The sequence below is a fragment of the Aotus nancymaae genome, unplaced genomic scaffold, assembly GCF_030222135.1.
Source record: "Aotus nancymaae isolate 86718 unplaced genomic scaffold, 86718_ANA_hifiasm-v0.15.2.pri h1tg000079l, whole genome shotgun sequence".
Taxonomy (NCBI): domain Eukaryota; kingdom Metazoa; phylum Chordata; class Mammalia; order Primates; family Aotidae; genus Aotus; species Aotus nancymaae.
This window is the reverse complement of record NW_026988494.1, coordinates 15,671,283-15,687,785: the sequence shown is the minus strand read 5'-3', so window position 1 is coordinate 15,687,785 and position 16,503 is coordinate 15,671,283. Positions and strand designations below refer to the sequence as shown.

At 35.8% G+C, this 16,503-nt stretch overlaps 2 protein-coding genes across 3 annotated transcripts in view; one reads left to right on the top strand and one right to left on the bottom strand.

Annotated features, from left to right (window-relative positions):
- VPS37A (VPS37A subunit of ESCRT-I) overlaps window positions 1–16,503 on the bottom strand; it is a 62,055-nt gene that overhangs the window by 6,308 nt on the left and 39,244 nt on the right. Inside the window, exons 6-11 of one of the 2 annotated variants that reach the window (XM_012435229.3) lie at window positions 15,278–15,348; window positions 11,320–11,447; window positions 11,178–11,236; window positions 11,032–11,100; window positions 6,610–6,753; window positions 4,743–4,823 (exon numbers count right to left, since the gene is read on the bottom strand). In XM_012435229.3, coding sequence (XP_012290652.1) covers window positions 4,743–4,823; window positions 6,610–6,753; window positions 11,032–11,100; window positions 11,178–11,236; window positions 11,320–11,447; window positions 15,278–15,348 — 552 coding nt within the window. Of the gene's footprint in view, window positions 1–4,742; window positions 4,824–6,609; window positions 6,754–7,907; window positions 8,013–11,031; window positions 11,101–11,177; window positions 11,237–11,319; window positions 11,448–15,277; window positions 15,349–16,503 lie in introns of those variants that run through there. The other variant, XM_064368662.1, reaches the window with a different exon arrangement.
- LOC105705368 (large ribosomal subunit protein eL31-like) lies at window positions 15,698–16,350 on the top strand. Its single transcript, XM_064368663.1, has one exon. The coding sequence runs from the start codon at window positions 15,717–15,719 to the stop codon at window positions 16,095–16,097; it is 381 nt and encodes a 126-aa protein (XP_064224733.1). The 5' UTR covers window positions 15,698–15,716; the 3' UTR covers window positions 16,098–16,350.

Here is a 16,503-nt window from a genome sequence, read left to right as displayed (position 1 = left end):
ATAAGAGCAGAATTGAAGGAGACAGAGACACAAGCCCCCCCACTGGCTCCACACACACACACACAAAAATCAATGAATTCAGGAGCTGGTGTTTTGAAAAGATTAACAGAACAGACCACTAACCAGACTAATAAAGAAGAAAACAGAGAAGAAGAAAAAAGAAGTAAGACACATTAAAAAATAATAAAGGGGAGATCAGCCAGGTGCGGTGGCTCGGGCCTATAACCCTAGCACTTTGGGAGGCTAAGGCAGGTGGATCATGAGGTCAGGTGTTCAAGACCAGCCTGGCCAACACAGTGAAACCCCATGTCTACGAAAAATACAAAAATTAGCTGGGCATGCTGGCAGGCACCTGTAATCCCAGCTAATCAGGAGGCTAAGACACAGAATTGCTTCAATCTGGGAGGTGGAGGTTGCAGTGAGCCGAGATCACGCCACTGCACTCTAGCCTGTGCGATGGAGTGAGACTATATCTCAAAAAAAAAAAAAAAAAAGATCACCACTTATCCTACAGAAATACAAACTACCATCAGAGAATACCATAAACACATCTACAGAAATAAACCAGAAAATCTAGAAGAAACAGATAAATTTCTGGACACATACACACTCCCAAGGCTAATCAAAAGAGAAGTCAAATCCCTCAATAGACCAATAACGAGTTCCAAAATTGAGGCAGTAACCAATAGCTTGCCATCCAAGAAAAGCCCAAGACCAGACGATTCACAGCCGAATCCTAGCAGAGGTACAAAGAGGAGCTGGTAGCATTCCTTCTGAAACTATTCCAAATGATAAAAAAAGAGGGACTCCTCCCTAACTCATTTTATGAGGCCAGCATCATCCTGATACCAAAACCTGGCAGAGACAGACACAACAAAAAAACAAAATTTCAGGTCAATATCCATGATGAACATCAATGCAAAAATCCTCAATAAAATACTGTTAAAGCAAATTCAGTAGCGCATTAAAAAGCTTATCCATCACGATCAAGTCTGCTTCATCCTAGGGATGCAAGGCTAGTTCAACGTATGCAAATCAATAAATGTAATACATCATATAAGAAGAACCAATGACAAAACCACATGATTATCTCGACAGACACAGAAAAAGCCTTCAATAAAATTCAACAACCCTCATGCTAAAAACAATAAACTAGATATTGATGGAACGTATCTCAAAATAATAAAAGCTATTTATGACAAACCCATAGCCAATTATCATACTGAATGGGCAAAAGCTGGAAGCATTCCCTTTGAAAACCGGCACAAGACAAGGATGCCCTCTCTCACCACTCCTATTCAACATGGTATTGGAAGTTCTGGCCAGGGCAATCAGGCAAGAGAAAGAGATAAAGGGTATTCAAATAGGAAAAGAGTAAGTCAAATTATCTCTATTTGCAGATGACCTGATTGTATTCTCTGAAAACCCCATCATCTCAGCCCAAAATCTCCTTAAGCTGATGAGCAACTTCAGCAAAGTGTCAGGATACAAAATCAATGTGCAAAAATCACAAGCATTCCTATACACCAATAATAAAGAGCCAAATCATGAGCAAACTCCCATTCACAACTGCTACAAAGAGAGTAAGATACCTAGGAATACAACTTACAAGGGGTGTGAAGAACTTCTTCAAGGAGAACTGCAAACCACTGCTCAAGGAAATAAGAGAGCACACAAACAAATGGAAAAACATTCCATGCTCATGGACAGGAAGAATCAGTATCATGAAAATGGCCATACTGCCCAAAGTAATCTACAGATTCAATGCTATTCCCATCTAGCTACCACTGACTTTCTCCACAAAATTAAAAAAAACTAAAGTTCATGTGGAACCAAAAAAGAGCCCATATAGCCAAGGCAATCCTAAGCAAAAAGAACAAAGCTGGAGGCATCAAGATACTTAACTTCAAACTATACTACAAGATTACAGTGACCAAAACAGCATGGTACTGGTACCCAAACAGATATATAGATCAACTGAACAGAACAGAGGCCTCAGAAATAACACCACACATCTACAACCATCTGATCTTTGACAAACCTGGCAAAAATAAGCAATGGGTAAAGAATTTCCTATTTAATAAATGGTGTTGGGAAAACTGGCTAGCCATATGCAGAAAACTGAAACTGGACCACTTCCTTACACCTTATACAAAATTTAACTCAAGATGGATTAAAGATTTAAATGTAAGACCTAAAACCATAAAAACCCTAGAAGAAAACCTAAGCAATACCATTGAAGATACAGAAGCAACTGCTTTTGACAAATTGACAAATGGGATCTAATTAAACTAAAGAGCTTCTGCACAACAAAAGAAACTATCATCAGAGTGAACAGGCAACCTACAGAATGGGGAAAAATTTTTGCAATCTATCCATCTGACAAAGGGCTAACATCAAGAATCTACAAGGAATTTAAACAAATTTACAAGAATAAAACAAATGACCCCATCAAAAAGTGGGCAAAGGAATGAACAGACACTTTCCAAACATTTATGTAGCCAAGAAAACATGAAAAAAAAAAGCTCATCATCATTCATCATTAGCGAAATGCAAATCAAAAATACAATAAGATACCATGTCACACCTGTTAGAATAGTGATCATTAAAAAGTCAGAAAACAGATGCTGGAGAGGATGTGGAGAAATAGGAAAACTTTTACACTGTTGGCAGGAGTATAAATTAGTTCAACCATTGCGGAAGACAGTGTAGCGATTCCTCAAGGATCTAGAGAACTAGAAATACCATTTGAACCAGCAATCCCATTACTGGGTATATACCCAAAGGATTATAAATCATTCTACCATAAAGACACATGCATACATATGTTTACTGTGGCACTATTCACTATAGCAAAGACTTGGAACCAACCCAAATGCACATCAATGACAGACTGGATAAAGAAAATGTGGCACATATACACCATGGAATACTATACAGCCATAAAAAAGAATGAGTTCTTGTCCTTTGTAGGGACATGGATGAAGCTGGAAACCATCATTCTCAGCAAACCAACACAGGAACAGAAAATCAAACACCATGTGCTCACTCATAAGTGGCAGTTGAACAATGAGAACATATGGGCACAGGGAGGAGAACATCACACACCGGGGACTGTTGGGGGTTGGGGAACAAGGGGAGGAACAGCATGAAGAGAAATACCTAATGTTGATGGGTGCAGCAAACCACCATGGCACATGTATATGTATGTAACAAACCTGCACGTTCTGCACATACATCCCAGAACTTAAAGTATAATAATAATAAATAGACTTGCCTATTAAATTATACCTTGACTATGAGGGAATAGAGGTAAGAAATGAATTCTAGTATGTTCATATAAATGAGCAACTGCTCTGTGTCTACTTCTTCTTAAGCTGGCAGAAATGCAAAGTTGGTATCAAAAATCAGCCTCTACCTTTAAGGAATTTACAGTTTGATTTGGAAAACAGCATATAAAACAATGCACTGTGAGCACTAATGTTACCAGGAGCAGATAATAGTTTAACTTGATATGAGAAGTGCCTGTCATTTCCTTTCCTATACACCAGTCCCTGTTTTATTTAGAGAACCTCTCATGCTCCCTTCTCATCCAGTCCCTCAGCCCAGTCGAGTAAGGGAGTAGACACCAATCTCCAGGCCAAACTGGATAGCTTGCCTAAACCAGGTCAGTTACTTTCCCAGGGAATGTACTGGAACTCCAGGGACTCTTGTTTATCTCCACTGGCTGCCTGAACTGTCAGATAATATAATCAGGCTTATGGGCAGGAATGGGTGAAGGGCAAGTAAGAGAAAAAATTTTGAAAAAGAAAAGAGATGCAGAAATAAGCAAACAAGCAGCCTCAGAAAAGGTGTGAGAAGAGCTGTTTTGGTCATTCAGTGGCTGTTTTCACTCTCAGGTGACTGTACTTAATCCTTCATTTTTACTCTACAATAAATCTCTTCCCTATCCAATAACATAAGTTTCTACTTAAGTTTGTTGGGGTGGGAACTATTCTTGCAAACAAATCATTCCTAAAACATAGATGCAGAAGAAAAGGAAAGGCATCTTGACATCAGGTAAGAGCACAACCTCAGATACAGTGGTAGAAGCAAGAACATGCCATGTAAGACAATGCAATATAAGGAGAAATGCAAAGTTAAAATGGATGATCTGAAATATATGCTCAATTACGGAAATCTTAACCAGAAGACTTTGACATGGATACTGTCATTGCTAGGGGTTCATTACAGGTTCTGGAATAGAGCAAATTTTATCATAAAAGTGGTATTTTAGGAAGATCATTGTGTAAGTGCTGCATAGAAAAGAGAACCCTCAAGTCATGGAGATGGGCAAATTATTAGAGTAATTGTGGTGTGGGATGGAAAAGAGACCAAATGCAAGTTCATTTTAAGGAAAGAAATGACAAAGGAGCCTTCTGAAAAATGTTAGCCACGTAATGAAGCATACTCTACACACCAGGTAAGAGAAAGGAACTGACTATAACTTACAATTCTATATAAGGAGCTAATGTAATGTTAAAAAAATTTCACTCATGCCAATATCATAGAAAATATCCAAAAGGCTTCTACCAGTTATATTGATATTATCCTATTATATAATACAAAGCATTCTATGTTACACAGCACAATAGCTATTATGACAGAATTATGCTTAAGGCTGATAAACAGGCACCATTAACATGTCTATTTAAAGAAACTGTTGCAATAACTTTGAGACTCAAACCTGAAATACAATTTACCTATAGTGGAGCATGGAATTGGCTGTGCATTGCAATTGCCTGCTGAAGTTTCTCCTCCTTGGCTCTTCTACAGTGGCAAATCTGGAAAATAAATTTTTAAAAATACCGGTCACTTTTCCAAAGATATGCCTACTACTTTACTTCCTAAAGTATGACAGGAATCTTCTAACTTGTTGGCATTATTTTAAGTTTTGAATGTTGAAGATCGCTAATAATCTAATAGCTAAAATTATTAGATTATGAGCCAATTCATTTTATTAGCGCTAATGTTACAAGGAGCAGGTAAAAGTTTGAACGGGTCATGAGAAATGCCTATCATTTCCTTTCCTGTACTCCAGTCCCTGTTTTAGGGAACCTCTCATGCTCCCTTCCCATAATCCACTCCCTCAGCCCAGCTGACCAGGCAGAGGACCACATGACACCAATTCATTTTGAATTAGCTAATAATCTAAGAATTCAGTGTTAAAGATAGCTAATGAAGATTAGCTACTCAAACTGAATGTTGAAGACAGCTAATGTTGAAGATAGCTAAAAATTTAATAATCAAAAAGACAAAACAAAACAAAAAACACACTTGCTTGGAAGTCAGCCTTTGCCTGCTGGCTTCTAGAATGTAAAACAAACACTGATCCTTTATATCAATTATCTGACTATATAACTTTAAATATCTGTGTTTAGAAAGTATGGACATAAGTTCTGCTACTGTTAACCAGGAAAATTAACAGATACAAGCTTCAAGGCACAATTATATAACATTAGAGAATAATAAACCAGAAATCAATGCCTTATTAATACTATAACCATAGGTAAGTCACTAAAATCTCTGAACTTCAATTTCCTCTCATGCAAAATAGGAATGATAAAATCCACCCCATCTGCCTTAACAGGATTGAGTGTGTGTGGTGTATGTGTGTGTGTCACAGTTGTTTCATATAGTTTACTAACACAAGATTATTTTTAAAATGTGATTATTTCAGACAAATTAGGTAGACAGTTTGGACTGTATTAAAAGGCGAGAAGCTATTAAGCAGACTTTTCTGGATTTTTCTTTAAACACAACAGAAATATTAGAACAGAACAGAAACTGTTTCTCAATTTTTAAAAATGTCTTTTATAATCCCTATAGATAACTGTCTAAATGAGTGGTAAAACAAATCATTGAAGAGTAGATTTCAACTATTAAGACTAGACTTAGATTTACCAGCTATATTACAGAATGATACAGATACTACCATTTCTGAAACAGAACTATTTGATCTAGCTGCTTGTATACTCAGAAAAAGCAAGTCTGAAGTGATAGGAGGAGGAGGTTATCATTCTCAAGAGGCTTTTCAGATTCCTTTCACAGCACTCAAAACTCCAGTTCAGTAATGTGCCAGTGTTTTTCATGCATGAGTTTGCTAAAGTATTTGATATTATGCTGTCAAAAAAATTTGTTTTCTTCTAGATCAGCACAAAGTTTATTAGCCATTTCTGCTAAAAGCCCCTTTCTGACCAGGACTATTCCTCTGACAGACAGGAAACAGCCACATGTGCAGGCCCTCACTCTCATTTATACCAACTCACATCAAAAGGACATCTTAGAGCAATGGCAGTTGCCTGTCACCCTGGGTTCCCTGGGAATAGCTAAGGCGTGAGGCTGTCTAAGAGTCCCATGACAGACCTTCAAAGTTTTAAGTTCCAGGAACTTGGTTTTTGCCCAAGTCCACACACAAGGAATGGAAACCTTCCTTTCAGGTAAATAATCTATTGTACAAAAAACAGAGATGATATAATAGAGAAACAGCTAAGACTCAGTGCTTCTCCTCCTCTATATAAACACCAGACTTTATCCAATATTTGTCCTCAACTGAAGAGTATTACATACTGTTCTCTTTTCCATGAAGCTACTGAGAAAATCATCTATTTCCATTTTTCCCTCCAAGAAGTCTTCCGCAATATTATCAGATTCTTCCTCAGCTTCATGTGCAGCTACTTTCAATCTTGCCTGTAGGGCACTTGCACTACAGCTCTGAAAAAGAAAACCAAGCACTACTTTAATTTATGATACACACAAGAATTACTCACAGGAAAAGGAAGTGAGGTAGTGGTATGGAGCAACTATTATATGCCTTATATAACCTCTTTTTGAGAAAATCTGCTATGTTATAATGCTGCACCCAGGTCTTTAGCTTTTGGATAGCAGTAGATACCTAACTAAGGAGAAACCAATCTATTGGCTGCAAACTACTAAAGGAGAGAAACTGGGCAAATCATTGTTCTCTCCTAAGGATTCAGGAATTAAATCATTGTGGTAGATACCTGTTAAGGAGACCACTAATGACCTCACCTCCTGGTATTCCTGCCCTTGCATAATCACACCCTTGAGTGTGGGCTGGACCTGATGACTCACTTTTAATGAAAAGAACAAGGATAAAATGATGGGATTAAATTTCACTAAAGTAGTGAAAGACCGGTACACAGAAAAGTGTAAGATACTGCTATAAGAAATCGAAGACATAAATTACTGGAAAGACATCCCATGTTAAGATTTAACATTCTTGAAAAGACATTACTAACCAAAGCAATCTACAGATTCAATGCAATCCCTATCAAATCTTGATGGCATTTTTTGCAAAAACAGAAAAACCCATCCTAGAATTCATATGGAATCTCAAGAGACCCCAAATAGCCAAAACCATCTTGAACAAAGATGATCAGTATTTCCTGATTTCAAGTTACTACAAAGTTACAGTAATCAAAACTGTGGTACTGGCATAAAAACATAAAGAACAATGGAACAGAATAGAGAGCCCAGAAATACACTCACATATATGGCCAAATGATTTTCAACAAGAGGACTGAATCCAGTTAATGGGGAAAGGCCAGTCTTCAACAAATGGTGCTGGAAAAAACTGATATCGACAAGCAAAGGAGTAAAGATGTATCCTTACCTTACTTAAATACAAAGACTGATTCAAAATGGATCAAAGATCTAAATGTAGGCACTAAAACTATTTTTAATAATAGCTATCCTGCTGGGTATTGTGGCCCATGCCTGTAATTCCAGCACGGTGGGAGGCCGAGGCAGGCAGATTACTTGAGCCCAGGAGTTTGAGACCAGCCTGGGCAACATAGCGAGACCTTGTCTCTACAAAAAATACAAAAATTAACCAGGTGTGATGGCACGCACCTGTAGTTTTGGCTACTTGGGAGGCTGAGGTGGGAGGATCGCTTGAGCCTGGGAGGTCAAGGCTGCAGTGAGCTGTGATCATGGCACTGCACTCCAGCCTGGGCGACAGAGTAAGAAAAAAGAGTAATAATAGCCATCCTAATGCATTTGGGGTAGTATCTCTTTGTGACACATCATACACAGAAATGAACAGTAATGCACCATTTACCCTTGCCAAAATTGGTTTTCTATCTTTACAAGCATGGTTCACATGGATATTTTATTTGGCTTTTTAAAAGAATTATGGTAAAGCCGAACATATTTTCAAAAATTTCCTGTTACTAATTCATTAAATATTTATTGAGTACCTACTATGTGCCAACCACTGGAGCAGGTATTAGGTATACAGTGGAAATGAAACAAAACAGGTTCCTCCATCACAGAACCAACGGTCTACTGAAGTGGCTTCCATATGTTACAGTGTAGAATATTCATCATCCCAGAAAATCTTGAGTGAGAACACCTAGACAGGAGCCTAGGAATCAACGTCTTGTGTGTGTCTTTTTAAAAGTATTTCAAGAATCACTTCTAGCAATTCTTACATAAATGTAAGGATCAGAATAACTGTTAAAGGAGAATCTTTACTGGACATTTATGTTTCTCCTTTTGTCGGTTTCCTGTTTTTGCCTTTTGCAATAGAGCATTGGCATTAGTATTTGTTGTATATGCTAAAAATATTTGTTCCCTTTTTTTAACTTCACTTTTGATTTCATGACTTCTAATATATCCAAGTTTTCAATCTGTATAAATATGTCAAGTTTTTCCTTTATGCTTGTATCTGTTTTATTATGCTTAGAAAGGAAAACCACCAAAATCTTAAAAAATCCTAGGAGGCAGTTGACTTTTTATGGTTTCCACTGAAGTAGTTTATCTGTAATACCTTTCTGTGTATTGTATGATCCAGTGATTGAACCTTTTTCTAAATGGATACTAAACAGCCAAGTTCATAGTTTACTGGATCCTAAATTTTTTCCAACTGATATTCACATACACAAGTCTATTTCTGAACTGTATAGTCTGTTCCATAGAAATAATTTTCTCTTCCTATAAAACTACTATACTATTTTGAATAATGAAGTTTAACAGTGTATTCTGATGCTAGGAAAGGGAATATTTTTCATTTTTTCTTTTTGTTCAAGCTTTTCCTGACTACTTTTACCCACCTGATACCTAAAGTTTCAGATGAACTTTAGAATATATCTGTTAAGATTTAAGAAAATACTCTTGGCATTTTGATTAGAACTGTATTAAATTTGTAAGTTATTTTGAGGAGAATGAAATCTTTATAATGCTGTATCTTTCATTCAATAAATATTCTATGCTGCTCTAAATAGTCTTAGAAAACAGAAAACTCAACTCTTCTTTTATGACATTCAATAGAGTTTCCTAACTTACTTCATTGGGTTCGCTTCTAAGTACTTTACAGTTTTCTCCCTATTGTAAATGAGTTGTTTTCTCTACTTCATTTTGCAGTAGTAATTGCTGAAGCATAGGGGAAAAATTTCTTAGTTCTCTAGAATTTTGAGTTATTTATTTTTGGTAAACAACTGTTTCATTTCTTCTTTTCTATTATACCACTTTTTTTCATCTTGTCTTCTGCAATACTCAGAACCTTCCAAGCAACGTTAAACAGCAGTGATCATGAGGCATTACTGTCTTATTCCTAACATTAATGGGATCCTGGAAATGTTTAGTCAATAAATGTGATGTTTACTGCTAGTTTCTAATACTCTTTTTCAAATAAACAACTTCTATTTTTAGTTTGCAATGAGTTTGTATAAAGAATGATGTTGAGTATTGTGAAAGCTTCTTCAACATTTACTAAGGTCCAATGTATATGTAACAGTACTTCAGTTGATTCTCACACATCTTCTGTTAAAGAGGACTGTTTAAGTTAGACTCCTAATATTTCTACTTATATGACCTCAAGGAAGTTACTTAATTGCCCCATGCCTCAGTTTCCCTCCCTGTAAAATGTAAAATGGGAAAAAGTAAAAATACCTGTTTCATAGGATTTGGTGTAATAATGGGCCAATATATGTAAACTGCCTCTTGTGGTGCAAGACATATTAATTGCTCAATGTTAGCTATTCTTATTTCTTTATTCATTATAAATTTATATTCTCCTTTACCATCTTTTTGGCTGTTGTTGGTTTATATCTATTTTACGTTTTACTTCATTGGCTTTACCCAAAGTTCCTGATTTTATAGGAAACAGAATATTGTTAACTATGATGTTGTTACTGAAATGAATAAAGATTATGTCCTCCATTTCCTTTTCATTTTTAAAGATTCATTTTTTCCAGAAATACAGGTTGAATTTTATAAAATTCTTTTGATTTTCATATAACTGGATTTCTAGCATAAAACCTAGTTGTAGCAGATAATACTATATATTTTTAAAATATTATACTTTTAAATTTGCTAACTTTTCATTTAAGCTTATTTGTACATAAGCTTACAAGTGAGTCAGAAGTTTTTGATGATGTTGCTAGGTTTCACTACAAGGGTTACAACGGTTTCACAACTTTCCCAGTAAAGTTATTTGTTAGGGCCTGTCATAATTTTCTGTTTTGGAAACAAATACACTCTTGTATGACCATAAATAACGTATGATACCTCATCACTGAGAGCTATTCATCTATGTTTAAAGGCATCATGTCTTATAAGGTCAGATACCTCAAAGTTTCTGATGATGATGAAAGTAAGAACATGACTCATGCACATTAAGATTAAAAATTCTGGCCGGGCACAGTGGCTCATGCCTGTAATCCTAGCACTTGGGAGGCGGAGGCGGGCAGATCACCTGAGGTCGGGAGTTCATGACCAGCCTTGCCAACATGGAGAAAACCCTTCTCTACCAAAAATACAAAATTAGGTGGGTGTGGTGGCACATGCCTGTAACCCAGCTACTCTGGAGGCTGAGGCAGGAGAATCGCTTGAACCTGGGAGGTGGAGGTTGCGGTTAGTGGAGATCACGCCACTGCACTCCAGCTTGGGCAAAAGAGCGAAACTCCATCTCAAAAAAAAAAAGAAAAAAAAATTCTATGGCAAAGGAAAAAACCTAAACAGTCTTACCTCACTAAGTTCATGCTGCCTTTGCATCTTCTTTTCAAAAGTAGACTTCATTTGTGTAAGTAATTCATACTAAAAGAGAAAATGAAAAGGATGTTTTATTCTATTTTTAAATTACAAAAATCTCTTCAAAATGATCACTAACTCACCTTATCTAAAACAGTTTGCCTTTTGGCTTCCAAGCTGGGCTCCAAAAGGAGATTTTTTCCTGTAAGATAAATCTCCAGTTTATTTCTAGGTAAAAACCAGATTTTTTTCAGAAAATTTGAGCTGAGAAGAGGGAAGACATACTTGCTAGTTCCTCAATACTTTTTACTAAGTCATCTTTGTCAGTAATAATTTGTTTTAGTTGAGGCAAAGTCAGAAACTGTTCTAGTAATACCTCCTCTTGTTCATTCATATCTGTGAGTTGTGACACACTAGAAACACAAAAGAAAAAAAGTTAATAAATATATCAACTTTTTCTCCATGACAACGATTTATAATTTTTCACTTTATTTAGTTGATAGGGTTCTAAATAATTTTTACATATACACATAAGGCAGCCAATTTTAACCTTAAAATCATGTAAAACATCAACCACAATGGAACATAAAACAGTCTGTAATACATTCTCAACAGAATCTGTAAGAGTATATTCTGGTCCAATAGATTTATCAATATATCTACTTTCTTTAAAAATCACAACTGTGGAGAAGTGTTCCGTTATACAGTGACCTGAAATTAAAGACAAAGTAACTTAACTCAAGTAAAGAAAAATGTATGAAACTAGGGTTCTCCCTTATTCAGCGTAGGTTTCTTAAAACAGGAGAGCAGTATGTAGTTAAGTATTTTTTCTTGTTCTAAATTCTGTTTAACTTAATTGCTTTAGAATACCACTTATTCCTTAAATTTCTCTGATAGGAACCAGACTGATACGTAAAATTTAAGCTATTTATTTCTTCCAAGCATAATGTTAAACATACTAGTACTACACTAAATTTAGAGGAGTAAAAGTCCACCAACAAGCTAGCATTAGAAGAATTTCTTCTTAGTCATTTCACTGTATGTACTGGTGGGAGGGAAACAGAACTGGAAAGAGGCCAGAGTAGTTACTGTAACATTTTGGCTTGTGAAAAACTTTTATGCGAAACTGTTCTATCTAGTCAGCTTTAGACCAGTTCAGGGCCTTATTCCAAGGATGTGTTGGCCAAAATGTAGCCAGTAAAATCTCCCAAGACCCTAAAAGATAAATAGTCTCTGCTAGTATATACTGCCAGTTTTTGTAGGACCAGTAAGAAAGGGTGCATAAGCAGTCACAACAACTCTGCTTTAATCCCTGGGCCTATTTAGCTTACAGATGTGTGGCTCTCACAGTAAGAGTTATAGATATGTTTCTGTGTGTAGATGTATATGTGTGTACATATATTCATATAATATTTAAAGAAAAGAAATAATGGAGGGCTAAACCAAAAACAAAAATGGGTATCTGTAGGGTGAGAAAACTAGGTATAGGGAATATGGATGGAAGCAAATCTTATTTTTGACTATGGAGCCACAGAAAAATGTTGGATAATTTGAAGATAATTAAAGGGAAAAAAAGCAGTCTTTAAAATTCGAAGAAAATTGACTGCTGTAAAAATAAATAAACCTGTTTTTTCTAAGTTATATAAACACCCAGAGAAAAATTATTTGAAGAAATTAAAAAAACAGTAACAACAGTATATTCTGGCATGTCACATACCAAAGACAACAGAACTGTAAAAAACAAAAACAGGCCAGGCACAATGGCTCACACCTGTAATCCCAGCATTCTGGGAAGCCGAGGCAGGCGGATCACGAGGTCATGAGATCACGACCATCCTGACCAACGTGGTGAAACCCTGTCTCTAGTAAAAATACAAAAATTAGCCGGGCATGGCAGTATGCACCTGTAGTCCCAGCTACTTGGGAGGCTGAGGCAAAAGAATTGCTTGAACCTGGGAGGCAGAGGCTGCAGTGAGCCAAGATTGTGCCACTGCACTCCAGCCTGGGTGACAGAGCGAGACTCCATCTAAAAAAAAGAAACTCACAAAATCAAAAATTTAACCTGCATTCAATAATCTTAGTAACAATACTGGTATTGTTATTTTGGAAAAGAACAAGTGTATTTGAGAGAAATGGCCAACTATAGGTCTAGAAGAAGAAATGTTCATGATGAGCCCATAGCATCTTTACTTTGTCAGAAATGATATAGAAGGCAAGTTGAGTTTCTCACCCATAAAAATAACTTCTGAAGATGAATAGTGCATCAACTCATTATTGAGAAAGTTGATACTATAAGGGGAAATATTAAGCATTTTTTTTGTTCCTGTATGAGGTGTATTTCAGTGTAATTAAATATGTAGCTGATTAAGGCAAGTTCTTCATATAGTAATTCTGGTTAATAAATTCTGATGGTAATGATAAATCAGAAAATCATTCACAACCACTACTGAGTTAATGATGGTCAATGATTTCAGACGCTTTAATCTGATATAATCTTAGTGTCACTAAAAAAAAGGCAACCAAATCTCACTGCTGCTTTATGCGATGTAATAGGAAGCATACACTAATTATGACATAAGTATTGGCAAAAGAATTGAACCTTGTCTACTTCTAGCCACCAGCAGCATAAACTATGGGAAACAGAGAAACATCTTCAATGGTACCACAAGGAGGCACGAAGGAAAAACTAGGACCTGGAAGATTTTATAGGACAAATGACCAATTTAATAAATACACACTATGTATAATATATATGTATGCATGTATGTACATGTATTTATTCCCATATTTATGTATATGTATATGTCTAAGTGTGTGTGTGTGTGTGTGTGTGTGTAAAAGAGAAAGGTTGTAGAGAAATGGTTCATGATTAAAAGGAACTTAAGAGATCCACTATACAAATGCAATAGGTGGAATTTGTTTTGAATCCTGACTCAAACAAACTACCAACAAAAAGATTAATTATTAAGACACTGAAGAAATAAGGTAATATTAAAGAATTATCATTAATTTTGTTAGGTATGATGATGATGGTGATTGGGGTTATGGTTAAAAAAAGGAAAGAAAATCCTTACCTCGTAGAGAAATTTACTGAAGAACTGATCGGTAAAAAGGATGTATTATCTGGCATTTGCTTTAAAATAACCGTGACTCATACCTACAGCCCTCCAAGAAGGCTGGATGGAAGGAGGCATGAAGCACAGTGAGCAAAAGGGTTAATAGCTGTCGATGCCACATGATAGATACATGGAGACTCATCATACTAGTTTCTTCACCTTTTTTGTATTTTTGATGTTTTCATAACAATTATTTAAACAAATTTAAAAGCAAAAAAGATAACCTGATTAAATGAAAACTTCCTTATGGGGTTATTGTGAGCATTACAACGAATATTAACCTTTAACATGCATGCAGTATACTGTAAATATTAATTTATTACAGAAGATAACAAATCACTATTTCCTCAAAATGACTGTAAAACATTGATGCAAAAAAAGTTAAACTCTTTTTATTAACTATAGGATTTCTCATGGGTACCTGGCTGTACATCTTTGATAAGATATATCCTAAAGACAAAAAGAACTGCAAAATAAAAAAAAAGGTTTAACTTCACTCAGTAGTCTTAGTAGCAAGAGCCTTATCAGTATCATGAACTCTCAATGGGGGTATAAAGGAGGCAATGCTTCCCAAAACTGAACGGTGAAAATCCATTTTCTTCATGAAGCATCTTAGAGAAGCAAAGTTCCATGAAAAACTGGCTCCTTAAATTTGATTATAAACTTTTCTGCTATAAATTTGAATAAAAGTTTGGCTCTGTAAAAACACCCAATACTTTATGATAACTTTAATCTATTTCTCTGTATGTAAAGTTTATCTCCTAAAGGAACAATAGACGATCTAAAATAGGCCAAAGATATATTTTGAAATTGTCAGGAATCATGTATTCAAAAATATTTTTCAAAGAATGCAGACCACATGAGAGAAAAGACTTTGTTATCTTAATAACTATTGTATCATTATAAAAATCCTATAAAAATCCCTGAGTATGTACTAGTCACTCAATAAATACAACCTATAGGACCTACTGATTTTTAAAACTTTCCCACTAAGACAACCATAATACTGTATAGGAAGTGAAGATTTCAAAAATAAGTTACTTTAATATGGATATTAAATAATGGTCTGGTTTATGCTTACAAATAAAGTAGACAGTGTCACCAACTTTACTCTCCAGGTTTTTTACCTTAGTTCTGAGAGTTCTGGAAATGCATCAGGGACATCTGGCATCTTGTAACCAAAACCATTTTGGCTTGTCTAAAGAAAAGTTTTAAATGATATTATTAAATTTCAGCCATTTTTTTTACAGCTTTCAATTACTGTCATCGTTAACGTACTGTATCCCATAACTGTTTTCATTATCCTATTTTCATCTTCACATCTCACATGGCCTTAATCTCCCCTTCTTCCTTCAGTCTATCTTTTTTTCAGCGTAGTATTCATAGGATTACTTTTTTTTGGTGAGGGCCATGTGAGTACCTGTGTTAGGTAGAGAACTGGTAGTTCTCTTTCTTGTCTAAGTATACAGCTATAGATTTCACTGGTATACATGAATATGTTTCTCTGAAGTGAAAGGCATTTCATATAGAAAAGCAATAGTTTCTTTCCACCTCGGAACCAACAGAATGGCTCCCGCAAAGAAGGGTGGTGAGAAGAAAAAGGGCCGTTCTGCCATCAACGAGGTGGTGACCCGAGAATACACCATCAACATTCACAAGCGCATCCACGGAGTGGGCTTCAAGAAGCATGCCCCTCGGGCACTCAAAGAGATTCGGAAATTTGCTATGAAGGGGATGGGAACTCCAGATGCGCACATTGATACCAGGCTCAACAAAGCTGTCTGTGCCAAAGGAATAAGGAATGTCCCATACCGAATTCGTGTGCGGTTGTCCAGAAAATGTAATGAGGATGAAGATTCACCAAATAAGCTCTATACTTTGGTTACCTATGTACCTGTTACCACTTTCAAAAATCTACAGTCAGTGTGGATGAGAACTAATCGCTGATCGTCGTCAAATACATCAAATAAACTTAAAAAATTGCCTTTAAAAAAAAAAAAGAAAAGCAATAGTTTAACAACAGTCTGAATAGTTACATGCCTCAGTTAGATGAGACATGAGGGGTAGATGAGCAATCGAGTAGCCACTGTTTGAATATATATGACTTTTATCCTTGAGGACCCTTGAAAAGCCCTCTTGTAATTTTGTTTATACTGCTAATTATAATTTGTTCCTAACATTCATTAACACAATAAAATGAAAAGTTTTGGAAAAACAAAGTCCACTTGAGTTTATATATTCTAAACGATTATAAACTCTGAAACCAGTAATGTTGGATATAGTATGGTTTTATAATTGAGTACTACACTATGGGTGATATTCACTGATGGTTATAATTGAAAGTTTTTTTTGC

Bases quoted from the DNA above. Each gene is read 5' to 3' on its own strand.
- LOC105705368 (XM_064368663.1), top strand. From the start codon at position 15,717: ATGGCTCCCGCAAAGAAGGGTGGTGAGAAGAAAAAGGGCCGTTCTGCC.